Raw genomic sequence first — 23745 nt, forward strand, 5'->3', positions numbered from 1 at the left:
ACCCTTCAAGGGTAATCTTATAGGTGTATTTGCTACCCTTGTTTGGGTGGTTTTTGTGTTGGCACTAATGTTCGGTACTTAATACGATTGTATCTATGTTTAGGCGATATGGGAAATGACACCAATGTTTTGGTGGCCCTTGTGCCATTGATTGAACAACTTTCGAAATTAGCCCTACATTCAGGTGGTTTAGGCTATGCTTAAGCGACTTTGCCACTACACCATGTTCAAGTGGCTATGAAATTGGCACCCATGTTTTGGTATTTATTGAATTGACACCCACATTTGGGTGGAAGCTTGGGTGACTTTTCTTGCATATAGGTTAGGTAAGGAGAGAAATCCAAAATTTCGAGATAATGAAATGAAGGTGATCGAGTTTGTTAGGCCATCTCCAATGCTAGCTTCATTTCCTCGTTAAGTCATATTTTGAGGAAGGAATCGTTGGAAACCTCTCCAATGGGTCTCCATATCTAGTAATTTCCTCCTCAAATTTATATGGAGCTTCAAAAGGCTCCATATAAATGAGGAGTGATTTTTTGTTCCCTACTTTTGTAAGGGTCCATTCTTGAATATTTTCGCTAGCATATGATATTCGGAAGGAGGTCTCACAATGATGATATAGAATAAGACCATATTAAAACAAACATTTCATTTCATTTCTAGCAGCAGAAACTTAAGTAAGATTCAATTACATTTCCAATACCTCAAAAGTCTAGGCTCGAAGGCTATACAAAATAAATAAGAGGCTCTAGTGTGAATTAACAAAATAAAAATTATTTCAATACAAACCTCACCAAAATGCTACTAAGGATCTTCAAGCTGGAATGTATCTCTGTACACCACTATCCTTGGGCTTTAATCCCACTAGACTCACCCCCAATAACAACCTTTCCTTTATTTAGAATGGCAAAGAGGATCAAGTGAGCCACAAGGCTCAACAAGTTCGAGAAACAATGAACAATGAATAGGATCCAAGAACATGGTAACACCAAAAAAAGAGTAATCAAGGACTCAACAGTTATGTACAAGATTCATAGTTTATGACTTCATTAGTTCCAATGTAAATGCTTATGCCACCATGTACCATATGCAAATGTGCATATAAATTCAGTATCAATATCAAATATCGCAGGCTCGCAAGCCATAAATCAACATGTGCAAAAGTGCATTACGTAAATAGAATCTCACAAATAAATATGGAGCCAACCTGCAGAACTATGACCACCTCATCCCATGTTAGGTGCTCTAAGGTACCCTTTCCCTTTGCACAAAATAATAGGTGCGTAAAGTTTAATAATAATAATGCATCATTATTTGCATCTTGACACATATGCATTCATGCTAGGTTACCAACATTGATGCCATGTACCCATATGCATATATAAATATCCACAGGTTTCCAATCCACATACTAATGATAATTACATCTCCACTAAAATCTCATATTCATGATTTGAGTCTCCATGTGATTAAAATGACCACATCAAGCGTGTTAGTTCATTGTTAAGCTTGTATTGATCTTTTACACACAATGGGTATTTAATTTAATAACCATATTCTGATGAATATTTAGAGAGAAGCACAGGGAAAATTTGATATAAGTAGGGCATTTGATTAATACATCTCATAATTTGGATATATTTGGGATCATTTACAATAGATAAATCATGCATTTAGATACCGAGTGTATTTTTCATATGAGCAGGACATTATTCGGATGGCCTTATACATATTCAGATAGGATCAGTGAATATTCAGATGTGGAGATTATTTTCAAATGAATCAAGGTATAGCATTTGGATGTGGGTTATGACAGTCTGATAAGATTTTAGTGTATTAAAATGAGAGGCATCTGGATGGTTTGAAGTTCATTCGGATGGCTACACAGGTAAATGGGTATGGCATTGGGATGAATTAAGAGGGAATTCGAATGGGGTTAAAAACATCCAGATATGCGGCTCCCTCAAGTTAAGATACATTCGGATGTAAGATAAGTGCATTCGGATGGTTGACAGTATGAAGGGGACAATCAGATGTTGTATATAATATGTATATATGTATTTTTGAGAGTGGGTATTGCGGTATAGGACACTCAAATAGAATGGGAATCCACCCAAATAAATGGTAAATAGATTTGAAAGTTGTATTTGGATGCACAAAACTTACATTCAAATGGATAGGTGATTGGGCTGGAATTAAACAAGGTCGAATAGACTAATACATCCTGAACTTTGGATCAATTTTTAATTTTATCCAGTTTTGGCCCTTGTTTCAATTTGGTCATCGAACTTTCACATTTGTTTCAATTTTATCCTTGATCGGCCAAGCGTGTGCCCCACCTTACGTGGCAGCTGATGTGGCTTGTTGATGTGTCCAATAATGGACAAATCAACAAAACCCCGACCCAACCCATCTCGCCTCGACCCGCTCGCTTAAAACTCATTATCTTCATCTTTTAGCTAGGGTTTTAACCCCTTTGTGTGCTACTGTTGTCACCAAAACAGATGCCGAAACTGAAAATAAAATTCCTTCTTCGACCTTCCGCTTGCCAACGGTTAGCATCAGAGATTGAGGTATGGGTCTCTTCGTTGGTTTGTTGGGTGTTCTGGGAGAAGAATAAGTATTCTAATGGCAGTTTTAAGAGCCTGAGTCCAGGAAAATTTGAGATTATCATCCATAGAAGTTTCAGTATAACCTGAACCGGCCTGGAAATAAGTATTCTTTTGATGCCATGAAGTGGGCCTCAACTTGGTTTTTGGATCATTTTCCAGAGTTCAACAAGCAGTTGTTTAACTTGATTTGAATTCTAAAAAGATTGGTTGCCTTCTTCTTCTTTGCTCTCTTTGGCTTCACTTTGTTGATCATCAACTTCAATACAGATCTCAAATGGTGGCTTGTGTAATTTGGGCACAATAACGTGGTACAAAAAGTTTAGTAAGTGTAGGCATTGCCTAAGTTTGGAATTTGGGAATTTTTCAACCATCTTAAATGGTGAAATCTCTTTACATAATCCCATCAACATGGAAAAAAGCTTCTTGTCAGCTGATTCCAGCTACAAAAACTTTAACAACTTTGTGGGTAAAAACATGGGAATTTGATTCTCGAGCATCACCAAATCTCGAAGAATGGCCTTGTGCGCTGACTTTCTTCCGACAGGAGTTTGAATGAATTCAAGCGAGAAGGTAGCATCGACGACCATCATACAGGCTAAGGTCTCGTTGTTAAAATCCAAGTACTTGTGGTAGCAACGTCTAATTCGGGGCTCAAGCTTGGCCAACTTGTCTGCAAAATGATGGAATTTGAAATCCTAAGGATGTTATTTCTGGGTTCTTTTAGTGGCGATAAGTTTGTGGCGCTACATCTCGTAGAACTCGGGCTGTTTGTTTGGAGGATGACTTCCTAGGTGGTGGCAATAGCAGGACCGACGATGACGACGACTGTTGTGGCAGAGGCCTGCTAATTAGGGGATGGCGATAGGTGACACATCCACAATAAAGAAGAAGACCCACAGCCATGGCGAAAGAAGGCAACATGGCGGCAACAGTGCATAGAGGGGTTAAAACCCTAGCTAAATGATAAAGATAATGGGTTTAAGCGAGCGGGTCAGGGAGAGATGGATCGGGTCAAGTGTTTTGCTGATGTGTCTATTATTAAACACATCATCATGCCACATCAGCCGACACGTAAGCTGGGGCATATGTAAGGGCCCACTCTCGAATATTCCCGCTAGCATAGGATATTCGAAAGGAGGTCATCACATAGATGATATAAAACAAACAATAAATAAACAGACAACTCATTTCATTCACTAGCAGCGGAAACTAAATTTAAGTTCAATTACACTTCTAATAACTCATGAGTTCGGTCTCGACAACCATAAAAAATAGATAAGAGATTTAATGTTAACTAACAACATAAGTTCATTTCATTACAAGCCTCACCAACTACAAATCTGGATCATTAAGTTAGGAAATGTTTTCGTACACCACTATTTTTAGAACTTAATCCCACTAGACTCGTCCCCAATAATAGCCTTTCCTTTACCTGGAATGGAAAAGAAGATCAAGTGAGCCACAAGGCTTATCAAGTTCAAGAAATAATGAATAGTATATAAGATCCAAGAATATGGTGACACCCAACGGAGTAATCCAGAACTCAACAGTTATATACAAGATTCATGATTTATGACTTGATCAATCTCAAGTTAAATGTATCATATTACCATGTATCACCATGCAAATGTGCATATAAAATTAAATGTCAGAATCAAATCTCGTCGGCTCGCAAGGCATTAAGTAATAAATGACAAAGTGCATCAAGAGAATAAAAACTCACATTCAATATGGAGCCAACTTGTCGGGCTATGGTTACCTCGTCCCGCACCAAGTGTTCTAGGTTACCCTTTCCCTCTGCGCAAAATATTAGGTGCACAAAGATAAATAATACTATGCCTCATAATATGATCCTACTGAATGTGTGTGAAATGTGTCATGCATTCACTTCCACATATATATAAACATTTAAAAGAATCTCTTGTAACACCCAGTGTTACTGGTGTTAGGAGAATGAGAAAAGAAGTAAGAAACTTCTAAAAAAATACCCTTGAGAATGTGATGGATCTTGAGATTAATGGTGTCCTATGAGAAGGGCATTTTGGTAATTTGGATAGTGAAGTCCAATAAAGGGTAATTTGGTAAATTAAAAATAATTCTTAGGTGGAACTAAGTATGGAAGTGAATTAATTTTCTAATTTTTATATTTATGTGGAGATAAATGGGATTAATAATTCATAAAGGGTATTTTAGTAATTTGGAGTGAAATTCCATAAAGGAATTTAATTATGAAAAATGAAAAAAATAGAGAATATTCAATTATGAGAGAAAATAATTGATTTTTCTCTAAATTGGTGAATTAATACGGTGATGCCACATGGATGGCTTAGATTGAAGCTTGGTAGCCAATGTTAGTGTCTAAGGGTGACATTTGGCAAGTTCTTGTCCAAGATAATTGAGAAATTTAAATAAATACAAAAGAAATAATATTAGTCTTTCAAGCATTTAATCAGAGGCATGATTATGGTGAATTAAAGAAAATCCAAAAGAAATTGTAATTAGTCACCATTAATTCCTTGGAAAATATGGGAATTTAATTAAGTGAGAAACACTACAACAGATTTTGCTATTAGTGACAATTTTTTAGTGACGCTATGAATTTTCGTCACAAAAAATACTCTTTTGGTGACGATATAAGCATTTCGTCACCAAAATTTGTGAACTGTTATTTGTTAATGATGATTTTAAGATTTCGTCACAAAAAATCGTCACGCATAAGTTGGCGCCAACTTTTAGCGCCAACACTCAATTGCAGAAAATGATTTCGTGACGCTTGATATACATAGGTGACAAAAAATATAACGTCAACATATTAATATTATATTGGGTGACGATACATTTGTGTCACAAATGAATGAATGACCATCAGTGACGCAGTGAACATCGTCACAATTGTAAATAATATTAAGTGACGTTAACTTTGGTCACTCATTGATAGTAATATTTTAGTTTGTTGCATAAGATGACGACTTTAGGAATGCCACTAATCAGTGTTACATTTGGGGACGATATTATTTGTGTCACGTATACAAGAATAACCTATTTGTGATGCATTACATATTGTCACATTTGTGAATAATATTAGGTGACGTTGAGTTTCGACACACATTATTAGTATATTGTGGTTTGATGCATAAGGTGACTACTTTTGAAATGTCAATAATGAGTATTAGAGTCGGTGACGATTTTCTTTTCGTCATATATGCAATAATACCTATTTGTGACGTATTAAATATCGTCACATTTGTGAATGATATTAGATGACATTACGTTTCGTCACCCATTCTTAGTAATATTTTAATTTGATGCATTTGGTGACAATTTGATAAATGTCACTAATTAATATTACATGATAGTGATGATCTATTGCGTCACGTATTTAAAACTATCTATTTGTGACACATTACATATTGTCATATTCGTGAATAGTATTAGGTGACGGTGAGTTTTGTCACCCATTGTTAGTAATTTTTTAGGTGGACACATAAGGTGAAGACATTAGGTGATGATAATTATTTACATCACATAAGAAAAAATATTTATTTGTGACACATTACAAATAGTCACATTTGTGAGTATCATTGAGTGATGTTGAGTTTCATCACTAATAGTTATTGATAATTTTTGTGTTGTGTGTACAAGTTAACAAAACACGTTTTGTTAACTTGAGTTTTAATTCACGTTATGTTACAGAAAAAGGTCCTGATTTTTGGTTCGTATTGTATTTTTGAATTAAAATATATTGTATGTGTAAATAAAAAATAAAAATTATGAATGTCTAAAATTTTATTTTTAGATGATTCTGAGAGTTATTTAAAATTTTAAAATATAAATTCACAATTTGTAACATAACATCGATTAGTGAATTTTAATTTTGGAGTCCATTATCAGATTATGTTATAAGTTATACATTTATTTTTAAAATTTAAATTTAAATTTATTTATGAAAGGAAATTTTATTTTGATTGAGGCCCGTCCAACTTCCATCTAACAATTCAGGCTTTAATTCCCATTCCATTCCATTATCAGTTTCTCTATTAGGTATAATAAAATGAAATATTCATTTTAATATTACAAAACTACCTTTTTTAAAGCAATATCGAAAAACTGATTAATGGGTTGGGTGGATGCTTTAATATTCCAGAAATCCTGATTAAGTGGTGATATTTTGAAAAAGAAAAGTCCTTTAAGCAATTTCATTTTATAAAAATATATATATAAATATAGGACACTTTAATTAGACACTATTTTATATTGTATACCATGAGAAGTCTTCGCTGTCGAGGCCAGACCGCTCTATAAAACCAACCCATCCTCTCTAGTCACGCCTCTGTTTTAAAGCATTAAAACTCTTTTAACCACCCAACTTCCACCATAATACCGAATTTTATAATCCATCATTACCTATTTGGACCATCACCTTTCTAGTTGTTACAGACATGAATTAAACCTTAATTAGTTTGATCTAGGAAGCATCCATTAATCAATCTCCAAACTTGATAATCTGATCACCCAAGTGCTTAATTAATTACACTTCCTGTGGTCATCGACAAAATTAATGAAGCCTTTGGCCATAGTACCATAAGTCCACCTTATCCTCTCAATCTTATCCAAACACAGTTGGTTGTCACACTCAACATTATACTGTTTGATATTTCCTTCAATTTGCTCTCACCTTTGGACTCTCATATTTGACACTCGAATTAGGGGAGAATTTGAGTAATAAATATGTAATACCTAAAATGAGTTAGATGTATTAGTGAAACAAGACGGGACAACAAGATGGGACACTCGAAGTTTTTTTTTTAGACTTTTAGACTTGATTATTTGGGACTAATGAAAAAATTGTCGAACTGAAATAAAATAACAATGAATCTCTTAGATAATTGTTTGGTTCTTTAAGGAGGGTCGACTTAAGGCATAGACCAGTGAGGCCTATGCCTAGGACCCCCTAAAAGGGGGGTCTCAATAATTTTTTTCATATCTTTTATTAATTTTTAAAAAGACTTTAAATTTTAAATGGCCTAGGACCCCCAACTTCCATGGGTCATCCATTGATTAAGACGAATCTATCTTTATTAATAGAATTATTATTTTTAGGATTTAAAATTTAAAGTTATTAATTTTTATTTGTGAACTATATAAATTTATTAGACACTTGTATTAGATAAATATGTGAAAATTTTATGTATAAATTCTTTAAAAAAGTTAAGGTCCTGTTTAGTTATAAAGAATATCTTTTATTTTTATCTTATTTTTATTGGAATATTAAAACAGAAAACTCAATTTTATAACTTTATATTATGAATAAAAAAAATAGTAGTCAAACAAAATAAAAAAAGATAACTATTTGTAGATAACTTATTCTTCTTTAGGTGAATTTATTTAGGTATACAAAGTTTACAAAATTGGATTGAATACAAACCACAATTAAACCATCAATCACACAAATGAACATAGAATTTTACGTGAAAAATAATGTGTCACAAATAAATGGATTGGTTTTAAAATGAGTTTTTACCATAACTATAAAAATAAACATATTGTCATGTTACCTTGTTTTAAGTTTAATTTTAACAGGACTCTAACTTCTCTCATAGTACTTTATAATTAATATAAAATTTAAATTTAATATATAAAATTAATAATTTTTAAGATTTGATGTAAAAATAATAATCTGATCACATTGTGATAACATTTAATAACAATTATTATTATTTGAGTCTTTTATTGATGATATTTAATAACAGTTATTACATGTAAAGTTAGTACTTTATATGTAAAATTATTGTTATTATTGTTTGTCTTTTATTATCTTAAAATTCATAACAGTTATGTGAATGGAAATAGATATTTATTAAGAAAAAAATAAAATACTTACACAAGTCGATGATTTTGGAATTTAAAACAAAAACATGAATTAACAAACCAAATACATTCTCCACATTTATTTTTATGAGTACACTATTCGAAAAGATGATAAAAAAATATTTTTCATTATTTGACATATAGAAAATATTTTCCAAACATATTTTTTTTCACATTCTAACATATATTTTTCACATTATTATTTAGAAAAAAGAAAAAAAAACAATCAATTTTGTGTCTTAAATTTTGAATCAAATACAAAACCAATCAAATATCAAAACCAAATTAAATCAATTTTACAACTTATGAAGGTTAATGTTATTGCAAACAAGTTAAAGAAACTAAAGTAAATAAAAATCAGAAAATATAAGAAAATAGAACTATTTTCCCCCAAAAATCAGAAATTATATAAAGAACTCTAAAATTATAAAAAAAAAAAAAAAAAACAAGCTAAAGAAACTAAAGTATATAAAAATCAGAAATTATAAAGTATTTTCCTCAAAAAATTAGAAAATATTTTTCTCAAAAATAATTATAAAAAAACCTCAATATATAAGTGCAAAGGGGCGGGAATGAACACTGCATTCCCCCCCCCCCCCCCACGTCTTCTACAAATTAAAAAAGCCCTAAAGCCTTCCTCCATTGTTACACTAGAGAAGGGAGCCGAATCGCCACTGTTATTGCATCGGCACTACATCCATTCCTTCCTCTGTTGCTCCATCAGGTTCAAGAATCTCTCTTATACTATTATGTTTGCCTTATGTTATTTCTGTTTTAAAACTTGTATGTGCGTATGATGTTATTCTTGTTTGAAAACTGTTATATTGCTAGTTTTGTATTGTTGTTCTTCAGTTAAAAGTTATCACGTTTCTATCAGAACAAGTGAATCTGCAAAAAAATCATATATAGACTTTTATCAAACATCTGTCATGAAGAAATACATGAACATTCATATATATATATATATATATGATTTGGCGTTCATTAATGTTTCACACACACATATATATAGAGAAGACTTTTGGAGGAGAAATTGGAGAATGGAGACGGCCAATTATTAAAAGAATTGGAGGAGACGGAAGCGGATGCAAGCGGATGTAAGCGGATGTCTCTGTTTTTTAATATCCCTGTTTCTCTGTGGAATTCCAGCTGTTTGTCAAGGGTTTATTGATGTTGTTGGTAGCAGTTGCTGCAAAAATCAATAAGAGAGGCATTTAAATTTAAATAATTCAGAACATTAATAATGAAAATGAGAACTATTTTGTGCAATTATAATGGAAACAAACTGTATAATTACTTCTACTTAACAAGGGCATTAACAATGGTGCCAATGATGAAGATGTGGCGGATTGTATTACTGTTATAACAATTGAAATGATAATAATATCATTAGAGAGGGCAGTTTTATATCTTCATTTTTTTATAAGAATGGATGAGAACTTGCGACCACTAACCTCTATGTGTGTATGAGTACTAGATAAATTTTGTTGAGCATGCACAATAATATTATATCATGATGCATATATCTATCGCATGAGAGCTGATTTGAGCATGTATTTATTTATGTTTCTGTAAGATGTCCTGGACATGATAATTTTTTATTCACTAATTTATCTTATTTTATCCCATAAGCCAAAATAGCCTTTAATCTATAGATAAAAACCCATAACTAGTTTCTTTTAAACATTCACTCATATTTGACTTAATGTTAAAATATAATTTAAAAGGAAAAAAAAATTAGGGCAATTATGTAAACAAGTTTAGTTATGATTACATGCACATAGACAGTGTGTGTGTGTTTATGGGCCATAAAACATGTTGGGGACCAACCAAATGATATATAGTTTTTTTGGTGTTTCCATAATTCACATGCTCTCTATGCTCCGCCATCTATTCTTTTGTTGTTCTCTTCTCCATAATAAAATGTGTATATTAAATATAGATCACGATCATCAATCACGAAATGCTTAAGTGCCTCTATACATAACAGCATACCATTTGTTTGTTGCCAATTGCATTGCAATTGCTTGTTTGTGAGTGTATAAGAGCAATAGTGGATGGCTAATTAAGATGCATATCCTGTGGTTCCTGATGAGTTGTATTATTATTATTATTATTATTATTATTAATAATTAAGTTGTATTGTTATTAACTAATTAATTGTCCAATTGCATTGCCACATGATGACAAACACTAAATCTTTTTTCTTTATGAATCATGTAGTAACTGCCAGTTTCATAAATGTAATAAAGGTAGGATGACTTAATCATTACAAGGCTCAAATTTATTTTTTTAAGGGTATTTTTTTAATTGTTTCTTCTTTTAATTGTTTTTTTTTAATAATTGTTAGGTATTCATATTGGAACATGGATAAGAGCTGGATGATGGAACATAGGTTCTGTAACAAATATATAGTGGGAGTTCGTTCATTTATGAAGTTTGTCCGTGATAGTTTGGGAGGCGAGTGTAAAATTCGATGTCCTTGTCGAGAATGTTTGAATGTATACACCTTAAGTCAAGAAGAAGTTGAGGACCATTTGATGTTGATCGGAATTAGTATTAGCTACACTAAGTGGGTTTATCACGGTGAACCGTCTAATTCCTCTAACAATAATAGTCATGGCTATGAGAATGATAATCAGACTAATGAAAATTGGGATAATGAAATGGAAAATGATGATGGGTTGCTTGATATGTTAGAAGATTTGCAAAATGGAGTAGCCATGGATGATGGCACAATAAGAGAAACTAATAGGGTAGCTGAGAACATAGATGAGATTAGTGCACTACTTGGAAAAGTTATCGATGAACTTTATCCTGGTTGTTTGAATTTCTCTACGTTATCTTTCATTGTCAAGCTTTTGCATGTTAAGGTGTATAATCGTTGGAGTAATAAATCATTTGATATGCTATTGGGATTGTTGAAGAAGGCATTTCCTGAGGGTAATAAAGTTCCAAATTCTTATTACGAGGCAATTAACATGCTTCGTGACTTGGGTCTTGGTTATGAGCCAATCCATGTTTGTAAATATGATTGTTCCATATTTTGGAAAGAGTATAAGGACTACCAAAGTTGTCCAGTTTGTGGCACATCTAGGTGGAAAATTAATAAAGGTCGTCATTACAAGCAAATCCCTTGGAAAGTCTTGCGTTACTTTCCACTAAAACCAAGACTTCAACGACTATACATGTCTAGAAAAACAGCTGAGGATATGAGGTGGCACAAAGAGAAACGGGTTGATGATGGAGTGTTGAGACACCCAGCAGATGGTAATGCATGGAAGGATTTTGATAAAGAATATGAGTGGTTTGGAAATGAAACCCGAAATGTTCGACTTGGTTTAGCAACGGATGGGTTCAACCCTTTCGGTAACATGAGTACTTCTTATAGCATGTGGCCTGTGATTGTTGTTCCATACAATTTGCCCCCTTGGAAGTGCATGAAAGAGCCATTTTTATTCCTCTCATTGCTTATACCTGGACGAAAAACACCAGGGAAAGACATAGATGTGTTCTTGCGACCCTTAATAGATGAGTTAAAGGAGTTATGGGATACTGGCATGCAGACATGGGATGCAGTTACAAAACAAAATTTCAATCTACATGCAGTTGCTCTCTGGACAATAAATGACTTCCCTGCCTATGGTGATATTTCTGGTTGGAGCACGAAAGGGTATTTGGCATGCCCTGTTTGTAACAAGGACACTTCATCACGAAGGTTAAGGAGTAAAATCTGCTACATGGACCATCGACGCTTTCTTCCTCATGACCACATTTGGCGTCAAAGTAGGAAATTTGATGGGAAGCCTGAAAGAAGAGAAAAGCCTCACCAATTTTCTGGTAGTGAGTTGTTACAACAGTTAGAAGTGTTGTCAGATTGCAAGTTCGGAAAGCATCCAAATAACAAGAAAAGAAAGCGTACTCCTGAAGAATTGAATTGGACTAGAAAGCCTATTTTATTTGAGTTACCTTACTGGTCAAAACTAAAGTTAAGACACAATCTCGATGTTATGCACATTGAGAAAAATATTTGTGACAATATAGTAGGTACTTTGTTGAATATCGAGGGAAAGACCAAAGACACATTTAAGGCAAGGTTAGATTTGCAAGATTTGAAAATCAGAAAGGAGTTACACTTGCAAAAATGCCCTGATGGGTCTTTTATGATGCCTCCAGCATCTTACACGTTATCAAAGGAGGAGAGGAATGAATTTTGTGAATTTCTACAATCTGTGAAGTTCCCAGACGGGTATGCATCCAATATCTCAAGGTGTGCAAATATTAGCGACGGAAAATTATCTGGATTAAAAAGCCATGATTGTCATGTCCTATTACAACGAGTACTCCCTATTGGAATTCGTAAATACTTACCAAAGGAAATTTGTACAACATTGGATGAGTTGGCCCATTTCTTCCAAATGATATGCTGCAAAACTTTGAAACGCAAAGATTTGGAGATTTTAAAAGAAGACATTGTCATAATTCTTTGCAAATTACAAAAAATCTTTCCTCCAGCTTTTTTTGACATTTCAGTACATTTAGCAGTTCATTTACCATTTGAAGCCATGCTTGGAGGACCTGTCCAATATAGGTGGATGTTTCCCATTGAAAGGTAATCTCATACTTATTAATCTTGTTTCAAACTAATAGCTCACCAACTTCAGTTCCATTGAATGACACCGTTAAATATTACTTATTAGGACATTGGGTCGTTATAAGGGGTTTGTACGTAACAGAGCTCATCCGGAAGGATCAATTGCAGAAGCATACATTTCAACTGAATGTTTAACATTTTGCTCAATGTATTTGGCCGGGATTGAAACTAGGTTTAACCGAGAAGAAAGGAATGATGACAAAGGTAAGGAAGATGATATAGATGGAATGTTAGTCTTCTCCCGTAATGTGCGCCCATTTGGAGCTTCAAAATATGATACATTGACACCTGAAGAATTTGAAAAGGTGCAATGGTACATACTAAGTAACTGTGATGAAGTGGAACAATATTTTAAGTGAGTTCATTCGTATCTCTCTTTTTTTTTTTTTTTTCCTCTCCTATTTCCTTTACATGTGTTAAAAAGTATGATGTTCTAATTACTTACCCTCTTGGCTATGCAGTCAGCATAAAGATATGTTGAAACAACAAAGAAATACACTTTTAGAAGAAAAACATCGACAGCAATTTCCAAAGTGGTTTAAAGAAAAAGTCAGTGAAAGCATTAACTTAAGTAATATAGTTATTTAATTTATATCTAAATATTAACTAATTATTCCTTTATGTTAATCTGGCAGATGACATCTTTGCGAAGTCAAGATCAATCTAAATTAACTGAGCAAATGTATGCTCTTGCTTGTGGGCCTGATAATCGAGTGAGACGGTATAGTGGGTGCATTGTTAATGGTGTAAGATTCCACACAAAAGAGCATGAAACTAATCTCAGAAGCCAAAATAGTGGTGTGGTTGTTGGAGGGATGCATGAAGATGAAGACATTGACTTTTATGGTGTTGTAACAGACATCATTGAGTTAAACTACATCAAAGATAATCGAGCCATATTATTCAAGTGTGATTGGTTTGATCTTGACAAGAAGAAGAAAGGAATCCATCACGATGGACGGTTAACAAGCATCAATGTTAGCAAGTATTGGTATAAAGATGACCCTTTTGTGATGGCATTGCAAGCAAAACAAGTTTTCTACTTGGTTGACTTAAAATTAGGAAAAGATTGGAGAGTGCCCCAGAATTTTAGCCACAGACACATATATGATGTTCCTGAGATGTCAAGTAGTGCAATTGAGACAGAAGAACTGGCTAATGTTGAGAATGAGATCATTTACCAAGACATTGAAATATCTGAGAACAGTAGACATGTTCAATTAGAGGAAGAGGAAAACAGACCACTAATAAGGAATGACGTAATCCCAGACATTGTTAATGCTGATATCTTAGAGACAAGTATAGGAGCAAGACATGATGTAGACGATTTTCTTGATTATGGTGTGGAAGATGAAGAGATGGACGCTTTTTCTCAAGCAAATGAAGAGACTGATTTTACTTCGACTAATAGTGATTCAGATCCAATGGAGTAAAAATGAACTTTTGTGATTTGTGTTCATAATAACGAACTTTTGCTAGATTTGGTAACAATTGTGTTTTTATGATTTGTACTCTTAATAAATATGATTTCTACTCTTAATGAATTGTATTTTGTAAAGTTAAAACTACTCTTACCAGATGCTTTTTGTAGGAAATAATGGCTCCAGGACTGACTGCAAAGAAAAGGTTGGTTAATAGACAATTACATTCAGCTAGTTCGAATCAAATGGCATCTACAACTCCAAGTGGTCAACATGTTGAGAAGATCGTTGCCTCAAATCAAACTGGTCAAAATGGGAGAGTGGAATTAGAATCTTCGCAAGAGAATACAGGTAATCCTTTTTGAAAATTAAAGTATGGATGACGAAAATATAACTTAATTTAATAATTTAAAACAATGAGGTTTAATGAATTTTTTCTTTGGTTAGTGATTGATTACTTGTTAGATATATATATATATAACTATCTCTTTTATTTTCTATTATTATACAAGGCTTGCAAGATAATCAGAAAATAATTTAAAGTAATGAGGTCTAAAATATCATTTCTTTGATTGTGATATTGATTTTCATTTTGATGTCATGTTATGACAAACAAATTAAATACAGATTCTAACTCTTCCAAAAGAGTAAGAGGACCCACACGAGGTAAGGAGCTTGAGAAACTACTCAAGGTGAATGGGAAAATGGTAATTGACATACCGCTTGGAAAAGGAAGACCAGTTTGTGAGGTTCAATCTGCAAAATTATCATCGGAGCTTGGAGTCATCTCTCGACAATTCATACCAATACCAGAAAAGTGGAAAAATTTTACTGAGGATGAGAAAAGGCATGCATTTGAAAGACTTGAAGTAAGTAATTGTTTTATATTGAAAGTTATTTTTGTTTAAACTATGTCACTTATGAAAATTAATTGTTTGTTACATGTCTTAATCATTTTAGACTAGGTTTCAAATTCAAATTGATGACGAATATGTGAAGAGCAGTGTTGAAAAGATTTTACAAAAGTTATCAAGAAACCAAAGGTATAGACTCCACCAATGCTTTAAAAAGTATTCATCAGTGCAAGAAGCTCGTCGAAACAAGCCTACCAATTTTAACTTGAGTCAAGAAAATTGGGACAAATTATGTGACATGTGGAGTGATTCCAAATTCCAAGTATGTGATATTACATTTGATTCATTCTTATATATATATATATATATATCATGACACATGTCACTAACTCTTTTAAATTAAATGTTCTACTTCATTATTTATACATATTGACTAAAATTATAGGAAAGATGTGCAAAGAATGCAAATAATCGCCAAATGGTACAATGGTCTCATAACCAAGGCTCAAGGGCATTTGTAGCAAGTCGTCACAAGATGGTAATATTTTTATTACACATATTTTGATAAGTTATTGGTTGTGTTTCATTACTTACATTGTTTGAATATCAATAGTGCATGGATAATGAAGAGCCTAATAGGATAGAGTTTTTCAAAGCCACACACTACTCAACACAAAAGGGATGGACAACACCTACAGCAGAAGAAGCTTATGTAAGATTAAATCATTCTCTCTTTATAACTAAAATTTTATATTGAGCATTTTAATTGATGTTGCTTTCTTCCTTCAATATCTAGGACAAAATGGTTGAGCTGCAAAACCAACCCATAGATAGTGAGAACCCAATGTCTGTAGATGACATAGTGGATAGTGTACTAGGCACTAGGTGTGGATATGTTAAGGGACTTGGGTATGGACCTAAACCTAAATCATTTAAAGCTTCAGAAACGAGGACTTATGAGTTGGAGGAGAAGCTTAAGAAGACTCAAGATGAGTTACAAACTTGTCAAACAAAGTTTGAAACAACAACAACTCAATTAGAAGGGAAATTGGATACTATGATGAGCAATTACAGCCAATTACTACAATTTTTGGTGAGTTCAGGGACCCAACTGCCTCCTTCGATTCTATCTCCTTTAACCCCAAATCAAGGTAAGAATAAAATAACTACTTTTCTATTCACTTCATTGTTAAATAAACTTTACATGTGTCCAACTTAATCAAATTTCCATCTTACATTGCATGTTTCTATCCTTACAACACAATTACAAATGTGATTGATTTCAGGTTCAAATGAATCGCACGCAGAATCAACTGAAGGATTGGAGAGAAGAGTTTGAAGTACATTGTGGTGGTACTTGTATTGTCACATTTGAACAAGTTTTGTGAAATCTACTTCGTTAATTCATAACTTTTACTAAGATACTAATTAGATGTTAATTACTTCTATATTTTTGGATGTGTCATATTGAGATTTCTTTTTTATGACAGAGATTTGATCATCATATATCAATCCATTTTGCGTGTGTAATATAATTTTAGTATTTTTAATTTCAAATTTTGGATTAATTGATAGTGAGTATAATATTTGTCAAAGAAAACATTTACAGGTTTATACAATTTGCTACAAAAATAATTTTTGTCACTTATTAGATTGTGCAATTTTGGGTGACGACTTGTTTTTGTCACCAAATTAACAAGTTTAATTTATGAATTTATGACAATTAAACTTTTGCCACCTATCTACACATACATATTTGGGTGACAATTTATTTTTTTGTCACTAAATAAAGATAATATATAATTGTATGAATTTAAGACTTTTAAATTGTCACCAATTGGTTATCCTATTATTTGACAATTTTATTAACGTTACAAAAGTCATGCCTATAGTGACGAAAAGGTCTATATGTGACAAACATTTTCTATTTTTTATGGCAAAAAAACTTGTAAAAAAAATATATTTCATAGGTGACGATATGTGTGCGTCACCAATTAACATATGGACCCAACTTATTAGTGACGAAATCAATATTTGTGACGAAAATAAGTTGCCTTTTGCAATGATTTTTTGTGTCACCAATTACAAGATATTTTGTGACGTTTTAGTTTGCGTCACCAAATCAAATTTGATCAAACTATTTAGTGACGATTTTATCTAATAGTGACGAAATATAAAAAGACTATAGTGACAATATTACCGTCACAGTTGTCACAATTTTTTAGTGACGATAGGAATTGTCGCAATAAGAAACCCCATCACAGTTATTTTGTGACGATTTGAACTCTAATATGACGAAATTTTATTGGTTTTCATGGCAAAATTACTCGTCACTAAAGGAGATGCCTTCGGTGACAACAAAAATTTCGTCACCTTTCCTTTATGCATTTGTGACGAAATATAAAAAACGTCACTAATTACTTTTCCCTACGGACCTAACGTGACAATGGCTGTGACGCCAAAAAATCGTCACCAATACAGTTTTGGGACGAAATTCTAATCATACGTGACGATTTTGTTTCGCCACTAATGACCAAATTTCCTGTAGTGAAAGGAAATAGAAACTCAAGATGATCCAAGGGTGGAGGATTTTTCTTAAAAATGGGAAGTGATCTAAGGGATGAGATAAAATCCTTCAAGTTGGCATGAATTGCCAAGTGGATTGTAATGGTTTAAGAAAAGGGATGAGGTGAAAGGTGGAGATTAAATCTCCAAATAAATCCAAAGGCTTAATCTTAGCAAAGCACTTGGATTGTGCTTGTTCCAATGGTTGAGATCTTCTCTTGGAAAGTAAATGAAATCTAATGGATGAGATTAAAGAAGGTAAAAGCACATGGATTGTGCTTTCTTATGTGGTTAGGATTTTCTCTTTAAAAGTAAAGGGAAATCAAGAGCTAACATAAAGTCTTGAAATTGAGATATCAAGACAAGAGGAGTACAAAAGGGGAAAGAGAGCTTTATGCTCAAAATTTTCCCCTTTGAAGAGCTTGGAAGGAGAAGTCTTCCAATGGAGAGAAAGAAAGGAAGAAGAAAAGAATCAAAAGAGGTAAGCTTTCTTTGTATTGATTTATGCTATGTAATGGGAAGAAGAAAAGAAATAAGAGTCTTCTTACTTCTTTATTTTCTAGTCTTCAAGAGAGTAATTAATGATCAAAAGCTTTATTTTTAAGGGATTGGAATCATGAAAAAGTCTTGAAAGCAAAGTTGGTGAAGCTCTTAAAAGAAAAGAGGTAAGGGATAACCCTATGGGATGGTGGCTAGCAAGGTTGTAAGTATGGTTCATGAATTTTTATATGTGCATTGGTATGTTGTTTGTGTTCAATAACCTATGGCCATAAGGTTGTGTGGGGTAGGGTAGATTAAAGCCTCAAACCAAGGTGGTTGTGAGAATGTGGAAGCTCTGACTTTGTTGCATTGCATGCATTGGCATCACATTTTATGTTCATGTTCATGCTTATTGTCATTGCACCCTTACTGAACTTAATAGCTCATGAGGTTTTTACCCTTACATATAGGTTGTCAAGGCATGAGAAAGTCAAGGCAAAGATGGGATAACATATGGATGCATCAGAATGAAGATTCAAGACCATTGTATGGCTTATGGAAGCCTATTTTTGGTTGTATTGATTTATGTGGTAATAAGCACCATGAGTGGGTGTAAGAAGTAATATTTTTCCTTTGTTGTTTAAGCTTTGTGGAAGAAGAAAATGAGTATTTTTTTTTTTTTTTTTGTGGAATGAAGCTTTTTGGGATGTTAAAAGTAGGTATTGAAATTCTAAAAATTTTGGGCTAGGAAGCCTAAAGGAAAAAAAAAAAAGTAAAATGGTGGGACGTTGGTGGTAACAAGCCTCGAAGGCCAATTTTTTTAAAAAATTTAGAAATTTTGGAATTTTGGGACATTTCTTGGTTGATTATGGGGTCCAGATGAATTTTCAAAAATAAAAGAATTTTTCAGACATTTTTTGAGATAAATGTCGAATTTTTGGAAAATAAAAATTTTGAATTTTTCCTTGAATTTTGAGAAAATCAATGGGTTGTTGGAATTTTGAAATATATGGTGCCCGGTGGAATTCTTGGAAAGAAGAAGAATTAAAATAATAAAATGATGATTGGATAAAATTTAATGAAAATTAATCGAACCAAGTGTAGTGTGATTAAAGCCCAAGTCTGCTAGTTGATCCTAGGATTGAGGGAAGGGAAGGACGAACCCTAGTTCCCACTTAGGGCGTTTCATGTCGAAACATAGTCCGCCCTTCACAAATGGCCAGGCATGTGTGCAGTTCAGTTGATTGTTCACTAGTAGCACTCTTAAGTGGGAGCGGAGCGTTAAATCTCTTAAAATGAATTTTAAAATTAGCTTTGAAATTGTTGGTCAAAATAAATCTAAAATTTTTCTAAGGCAAAGGACCAACTATAACATATTTTTGTAAATATCTTCATTTTGAAAAACTAACTCCCAGTATTTTGATAACTAACATTCATTGTTGTAAGAATGATTTTTAATGATTTTTTTAGAAAACAGAAGCTATGTATTTTGAGGGTGGTGTTATTGAGTTTGTACTAAAACTAAAATTCTATTTTTTTATTGTTATGGATTTTAAAATATAAATTAAAGAAAATAAAAACATTTACTTAAATTGAAGGAATGTAAATGGATGGGGTGTGAGTAGAGAACTCCCAATCAAAGGCTTATGGGAAGAGCTCGAGATGAGCGTGTTGGTAAAGGCTTACGAAAAGAGCTCGGGAGAGCTTGCGGTCAAGGCTTATGGGAAGAGCTTGGGATGAGCTCGAGGTCATGAGTTCGTGGCTTACGGAGAGAGCTCGGAAAGAGCTCGCAGAAAGAACTGAAGGAAATAGCTCACTAGAATAAAAATGAAGTTGAATGTGTATATATATATATATATATAGGTTGGCCGAACAGAATAGGGGCATTCAAACGACTATTTAAGCATGAATATGTGGTGCATTGGCTAGGTAGGGCATAGCTTAAATAAGCTCTTCAATTCAGTGAGGGGTAACAGCTCGTTACATATACATGTATGTATATGTGTATTTATAAATGGGTCTCATATATGGGTGAATAATATATATTCTCAGTTGAGGCTTTTGCTATTTGTGCAAGACTTAACATTTTACATTCAAACATAGCGCATATATATATAAGAGGCATTTGGATGGGCAAGGAACATCTGACTATGAGAGAGGTTTCGGATATAATGCACATGTGCATGTATAAATGCATGAACAGAGAGCAACGAAGCTAAATAAGAACTCCATTGTAACTAAGGACTGTAGTGTTTCACTGAACAAATGTTAGGGTGAATCAAACCCTGCTTGAGACATCAAATGGACTTCACAGTAACTAGGAAATTTTTACACAAAATAGACACAGTGGGAAACACTAAAGTGAGGTGACACAATAAGCAATAGTTTGTATTGCCAAAGAACAAAAGGGAACTTGCATTGAAATACCGAGTATGTATAAGAGTTTGCACTAAAAATAAAGTGGAAGTGCAAGAAGAACTTGTTTGAAGAAGTTGTTTCAACAAAGGAGAAATAACTGGGTCTCTGCCTTTGGAGTTACAATCACCAACAAAAAATGTGAGATGATGAAGTAGAAGAAGAACACGGAGAGTAAATGAAGAAAGGTCAATGGAACAGGAGGAAAAAAAGGAGATGATACGCACTGGAATTAGGAGATTTGCACACAGAAAATGGGAGTGCGTACAGCTTGCACGCCAACTCCAAAGATTACCAAAATGCCATTCTTTTCATATTATAGACAAAAATATATGGGGGCTTTATTGATAAATGCTGATTTAATTTATTTTCTTTTATTTTCTTATTACACCACCAATTTCATTATTTCTAATTTATTTATCACCATGGGCCTAGGCCCAAGCCACATAAACCTCATATATATATCAAGCCCACTAGGCTTAATTTCCCACCCGGGTCAAACTCGTGTTCTCGTTAACTAATTAATTGCGGCCCATTTCATTATGCCAATTTCTTAAAATTCGAGCCATACATTTATTTTGACGATCACATGAACCATAGAATAAAATTATACAACCCAAAAATTATTTCTATGAAATCAAGACAGTTTATCATTAAATATTAAAATACTTAAATCCACATTTAAATGCCTTTAAACTAACATTAAGTAATAAAATACCTAGACCCATTTTGGGGTGGCTGATCGAAGATAAAATTGAAACAAATGTGAAAGTTCGATGACCAAATTGACCCAAAGTTTAGGATATATTAGTCTATTCGGCCATTAAACAAAGATATCCGGATGGTTTGTGTGGTCATTCGGATATAAGCGTATAACTATTCGAAAATCCAGGCTTGATTTGGATGGCAAGGGATACATTGGAATGGTTTGAAAAATTTAGCAAGGGATGTATTCAAATGATGCCCAGGCATTTGGATGCTAAACTCAAACAGTTCAATGATATACAAAATGACTGTTACTTGGATTTGCCAAACGAACAATATTCTGCACCCTCGATCCTAACCAACCATATGCCATTCATTGCAAAAAAATTTGGGATGTAACAAACCCCCAAATGAGACATTAAGGGACTGCAAGTTGTTAGCAAGAAGATTCAGAAAGGATGAAACCATAACAAGGGAGGAAAATTACACGGAGTAACAGATATATATATATATATATATTTATAGTCATCATAGTAAGCTAGAATGGGGAGACGAACAAGGAACTTGCACAAGAATGAGATAAGATGCAAGGGAACTTGCAAAAATATTAAAGGAGAATGTGGAAATGAACTTGCTTGGAATGTTAAAATGATCTCTGGAATTGTTTTACCAGCTGAAAAGCTCTCTCTTCACTTCAATGGTAGAGCAAGCACACAGTAGGAACATGAACAATAATGAGGAGAATAAAAAAAAAAACGCATAGGAGGTGAGGAAGAAGAGCAATAGAACAGTGATATGAAAAAAGAGAGCATACAACACTGAAACAAGAGATTTGCACACAACACCAATAGAGGAAAGGTTGATGGAAAAATGAAGTGCGTACAGATCTGCACGCCAACTCTAGCAATTACCTAAAATGCCATTCCTCTCATATTATAGACAAAAATATCCAGGGACTCTATTGACAAATACTACCTTAATTTATTTTCTTTTCCATTTTCTTATTACACCACCAATTCCATTATTTTTAAATTATTTATCACCATAGGCCTAAGCCCAAACCACATATACCCCATATATATATATACCAAGCCCACCAGGCTTAATTTTCCACTTGGCCAAACCCATGAAATGCCAAAAATTAAATACACAATAACACAATTTTAGACCACATAAAAAAAAAAAAAAAATTTCCCCACCTTAAAAAAATCTTAATGCCATCCAAATATAATACATCAAAAATAAATTATCACCGAATTATACCTTAATGCTATATACCCGACTTGGGTCGTTACAACCTTTCTCCAACGGCTATCACCTGTTGTATTTAAGATTTGAAGAAAACTCCAACGACTCTCTATTGCATCTGAAAGTTTTAGAAAACTTGAGGCAACATGAGATGGTTGTGGCTAGGAGCAACAGAGAAGAAAGAGCACCAGCAAAGAGAAACAGCGTGGCCGCGACGAGGAAGAAGAACCAGATCCGACGAGGAGAAGTAGCACAGCCACGCCGGAGAAGAACCAGATCTAGCTACCAACAGTGGCAGTGACGGCTCCAACAACGGTGGCGGTGGCGGCTCCCTCCTCCAACATCCAACGAATGCCTCTTCAATCTGGGTTTGTAATTTTTATTATGTATTTTATATAAATTTTGTATATATTGATGTATTAGGTTTTAATTATATTTTGATTATTTTGTATATTTGATTATACATTTGTTTGTATGCGAAAATTTGATTATTTTGTGTATTTGATTATACATTTGTTTGTATGCAAAAATTTGATTAATTTGTGTATTTAATTATACATTTGTTTGTATTCAAAATTTGATTAAATTTTGAATTATGGAAATATTTCAAATAATTTTGTTAAATAATAATTTTTAAAAAATATTAGTAAATGTATTTACAAATATATTAAATATTATAAAAATCTAATATTGTTATATTTATTATTAAATTATCAAATAACTAATAAATTGTATAGTAATAAAAATTATAAGTGAGATAAAATAAATAAAATTAAAATTTATTAATAAATAAATGAGATAGAGAATGAAATAAAGAGAATAATAGAGAGTGCGATTGGAGTACGCATAATTTTTTAGATAAAATTAAGGTAAAATATAAATTATTTATAATATAATAAATAGTGGAATGAGGTGGAGGGTTG

At 33.1% G+C, this 23745-nt stretch overlaps 3 protein-coding genes across 3 annotated transcripts; all 3 read left to right on the forward strand.

The window, feature by feature from the left end:
* The first annotated feature begins 10846 nt into the window (after positions 1-10846).
* Positions 10847-14567, forward strand: LOC127809231 (uncharacterized). Its single transcript, XM_052347996.1, has 4 exons — positions 10847-12750; positions 13181-13447; positions 13596-13683; positions 13770-14567. The coding sequence occupies exons 1-4, from the start codon at positions 10847-10849 to the stop codon at positions 14565-14567; spliced, it is 3057 nt and encodes a 1018-aa protein (XP_052203956.1).
* Position 14568: 1 nt separating this feature from the next.
* On the forward strand, positions 14569-15511 carry LOC127809535 (uncharacterized). Its single transcript, XM_052348394.1, has 2 exons — positions 14569-14906; positions 15183-15511. The coding sequence occupies exons 1-2, from the start codon at positions 14732-14734 to the stop codon at positions 15461-15463; spliced, it is 456 nt and encodes a 151-aa protein (XP_052204354.1). The 5' UTR covers positions 14569-14731; the 3' UTR covers positions 15464-15511.
* Positions 15512-16232: 721 nt separating this feature from the next.
* LOC127809536 (uncharacterized) lies at positions 16233-17089 on the forward strand. Its single transcript, XM_052348395.1, has 2 exons — positions 16233-16560; positions 16696-17089. Exons 1-2 carry the CDS (start codon positions 16254-16256, stop codon positions 16746-16748), a joined length of 360 nt encoding a protein of 119 aa, XP_052204355.1. The 5' UTR covers positions 16233-16253; the 3' UTR covers positions 16749-17089.
* Positions 17090-23745: the final 6656 nt, after the last annotated feature.

This window comes from Diospyros lotus, chromosome 9, assembly GCF_014633365.1.
Source record: "Diospyros lotus cultivar Yz01 chromosome 9, ASM1463336v1, whole genome shotgun sequence".
NCBI classification, from domain to species: domain Eukaryota; kingdom Viridiplantae; phylum Streptophyta; class Magnoliopsida; order Ericales; family Ebenaceae; genus Diospyros; species Diospyros lotus.

Excerpts from the sequence above, each read along its gene's own strand:
- LOC127809535 (XM_052348394.1), top strand. The coding sequence starts at position 14,732 with ATGGCTCCAGGACTGACTGCAAAGAAAAGGTTGGTTAATAGACAATTA. Across the intron at positions 14,907-15,182 it reads ATCTTCGCAAGAGAATACAG|ATTCTAACTCTTCCAAAAGA; the intron begins GTAATCCTTTTT and ends AATTAAATACAG.
- LOC127809231 (XM_052347996.1), top strand. The coding sequence starts at position 10,847 with ATGGATAAGAGCTGGATGATGGAACATAGGTTCTGTAACAAATATATA. Across the intron at positions 13,448-13,595 it reads GAATTTGAAAAGGTGCAATG|TCAGCATAAAGATATGTTGA; the intron begins GTACATACTAAG and ends TTGGCTATGCAG. Across the intron at positions 13,684-13,769 it reads CAAAGTGGTTTAAAGAAAAA|ATGACATCTTTGCGAAGTCA; the intron begins GTCAGTGAAAGC and ends TTAATCTGGCAG.
- LOC127809536 (XM_052348395.1), top strand. The coding sequence starts at position 16,254 with ATGTCTGTAGATGACATAGTGGATAGTGTACTAGGCACTAGGTGTGGA. Across the intron at positions 16,561-16,695 it reads TCCTTTAACCCCAAATCAAG|GTTCAAATGAATCGCACGCA; the intron begins GTAAGAATAAAA and ends GATTGATTTCAG.